The sequence below is a fragment of the Rhagoletis zephyria genome, unplaced genomic scaffold (assembly GCF_001687245.7).
Source record: "Rhagoletis zephyria isolate East Lansing unplaced genomic scaffold, Rhagoletis_zephyria_1.1 Rzeph_scaffold_54175, whole genome shotgun sequence".
Taxonomy (NCBI): domain Eukaryota; kingdom Metazoa; phylum Arthropoda; class Insecta; order Diptera; family Tephritidae; genus Rhagoletis; species Rhagoletis zephyria.
In genome coordinates, this window is record NW_016211228.1 from 1 (window position 1) to 1,867 (window position 1,867).

Genomic DNA, 1,867 nt, shown 5'->3' on the forward strand with positions numbered 1-1,867 from the left:
CGAAAGAATTCCCATCGCCAAGCGCAACAGTGGATAAAAAAAAAAAAAACTTCGACAAACATAAATAGCATAAAATGCTTGTCTGTAATAATTTAATATTATGATTTAAATTGACAGGCTACAATACGCATGTACACGCACACGCACTCATACATATGGAAGTACTTATGTGAAGACGGTAATTTCAGTTGATTGCGTATTGACCACTTTTGTTGTTGGCTGTTGGGCTGAATTGCAACGCTGCCTGAGGCCCAAGCTCAACGTTGCACTAACTAACTCATCGTCGGTCCACTCACCTGCGATGGCAAAACTTGCTGGCCGCTGTAGCGCTGCGAGTAGGAGACAATCGGCGCGCCATACGGCAATTGCGGCGCCTCGCCATGGAAGACGACACGATCGCAGTCCATTGCAACCGCGCCCAGCTGCCCCGTCGAAGCGAATGGCACCACATTGCATCTGCGGAAAAATGAGCGAAATGATATAGTTAGCTGATTGCAGATATCGATCGGTAATAAAAATAAAAAGATAATAGAAAATAAAAAAATACCAAATAAGTATATACATTAAATTAAAAGAAAAAAAAAACACACACACACACAACTGAAATGCGATCGGCAGCTTATGCGGAAATCAATTCTCCAATTGGGTGTAGAATTCTTTTTCATTAGCTCAAAGTTTCATAGAAAATTAATGGCCGATATACTCGTTTAGCTGGTTGTTGGCGGCTGAGATTCTTTTTAATTTGTATTTGCCCATAAATACGTGAACATAGACGCATACACAAATAAAGGCATGCCTGCAGGAAAATTTCACGCAACTTATCAAATTATTTTATAGTAATATAAAGTCAGACTCCTCAGCATAAAGGCAACTAAAAAAAAAAAATTTTATTTTTTATCTGACCTCCACTATCTGTTTTTCTACGGGGACATTTATATATCAAAAATCTGTGCGTGTTCATATTACTCAACTATGTGTGTATGTAGTCTTAAATATGTACATACATATGTATGTGCATATGTCTGACTCACCTGCAGGGTAACCGCAATGCCGGACTGAGCTCTGGACATGGTCGCCAAGCTTTGATTTGTGACAAGTAGAGCAACAGCAGCAGAAAGATGTTCAGATGCCGTATTCGTCTCAGATGACTGTGTGGGTGCTGCATCTGCAAGAAAAAAAGAAACAAATAATATGTAACAGTTTCAAATATATTTATGTATGTATACACAGATGTGTACTAATTATCAAACTAACAAACTAAACTTAACAAATAAGGTGTGCATCTAATTATATATTTACTACATATGTACCTATGTATGTATGTATGTATGTACGTAGGCAATGCTGTTAATTTGATTTGAAATATGCCTTATTTGGCTATTACCTACGTGTATGTAAATATTTATTGCTTGTAAAATGGTATAGTTCAAGGTAACGGTTCAAAGAGGAGAAATATGGGAAATCTGTCAAAACCCTTTAATGCTGCTAAGGGTAATTCGACATGTAAGGTAAAAAAATCGAATAAAAGCACTTTTTAATTAGGCTAATATCCGATATCTTTTTAATGGATGGAATACATTTTTTTTGAAACTTAACGATGGCGCGAGTGGGCTGGCTGAAACAATTTTGACCAGGAAAATTTTAATTAAATATTCAACAATTATTATTATTTTTTAGCTTGCCCTTATTTGTTTAATGAAAAAAATATATACCAGATATGAAGAGGTAAGTAATACAAGTAACTTTCACTAACCTGTTTAATAAATAAATCGTATATCAAGACATAAGATATGTATAAGAAAACTCTCAAGTCTTAAAAAGTCACAAAAAAAGGAACAGTCCAGCGCCTTCGTCTTGGTCTGCAGGC

At 36.1% G+C, this 1,867-nt stretch overlaps 1 protein-coding gene across 1 annotated transcript; it reads right to left on the reverse strand.

Annotated features, from left to right (window-relative positions):
- Window positions 1-17: 17 nt before the first annotated feature.
- On the reverse strand, window positions 18-1,161 carry LOC108356109 (uncharacterized). The gene is made up of 2 exons (XM_017607242.1): window positions 1,032-1,161; window positions 18-456 (listed from the first exon to the last, which is right to left on the reverse strand). The coding sequence occupies exons 1-2, from the start codon at window positions 1,068-1,070 to the stop codon at window positions 166-168; spliced, it is 330 nt and encodes a 109-aa protein (XP_017462731.1). The 5' UTR covers window positions 1,071-1,161; the 3' UTR covers window positions 18-165.
- Window positions 1,162-1,867: the final 706 nt, after the last annotated feature.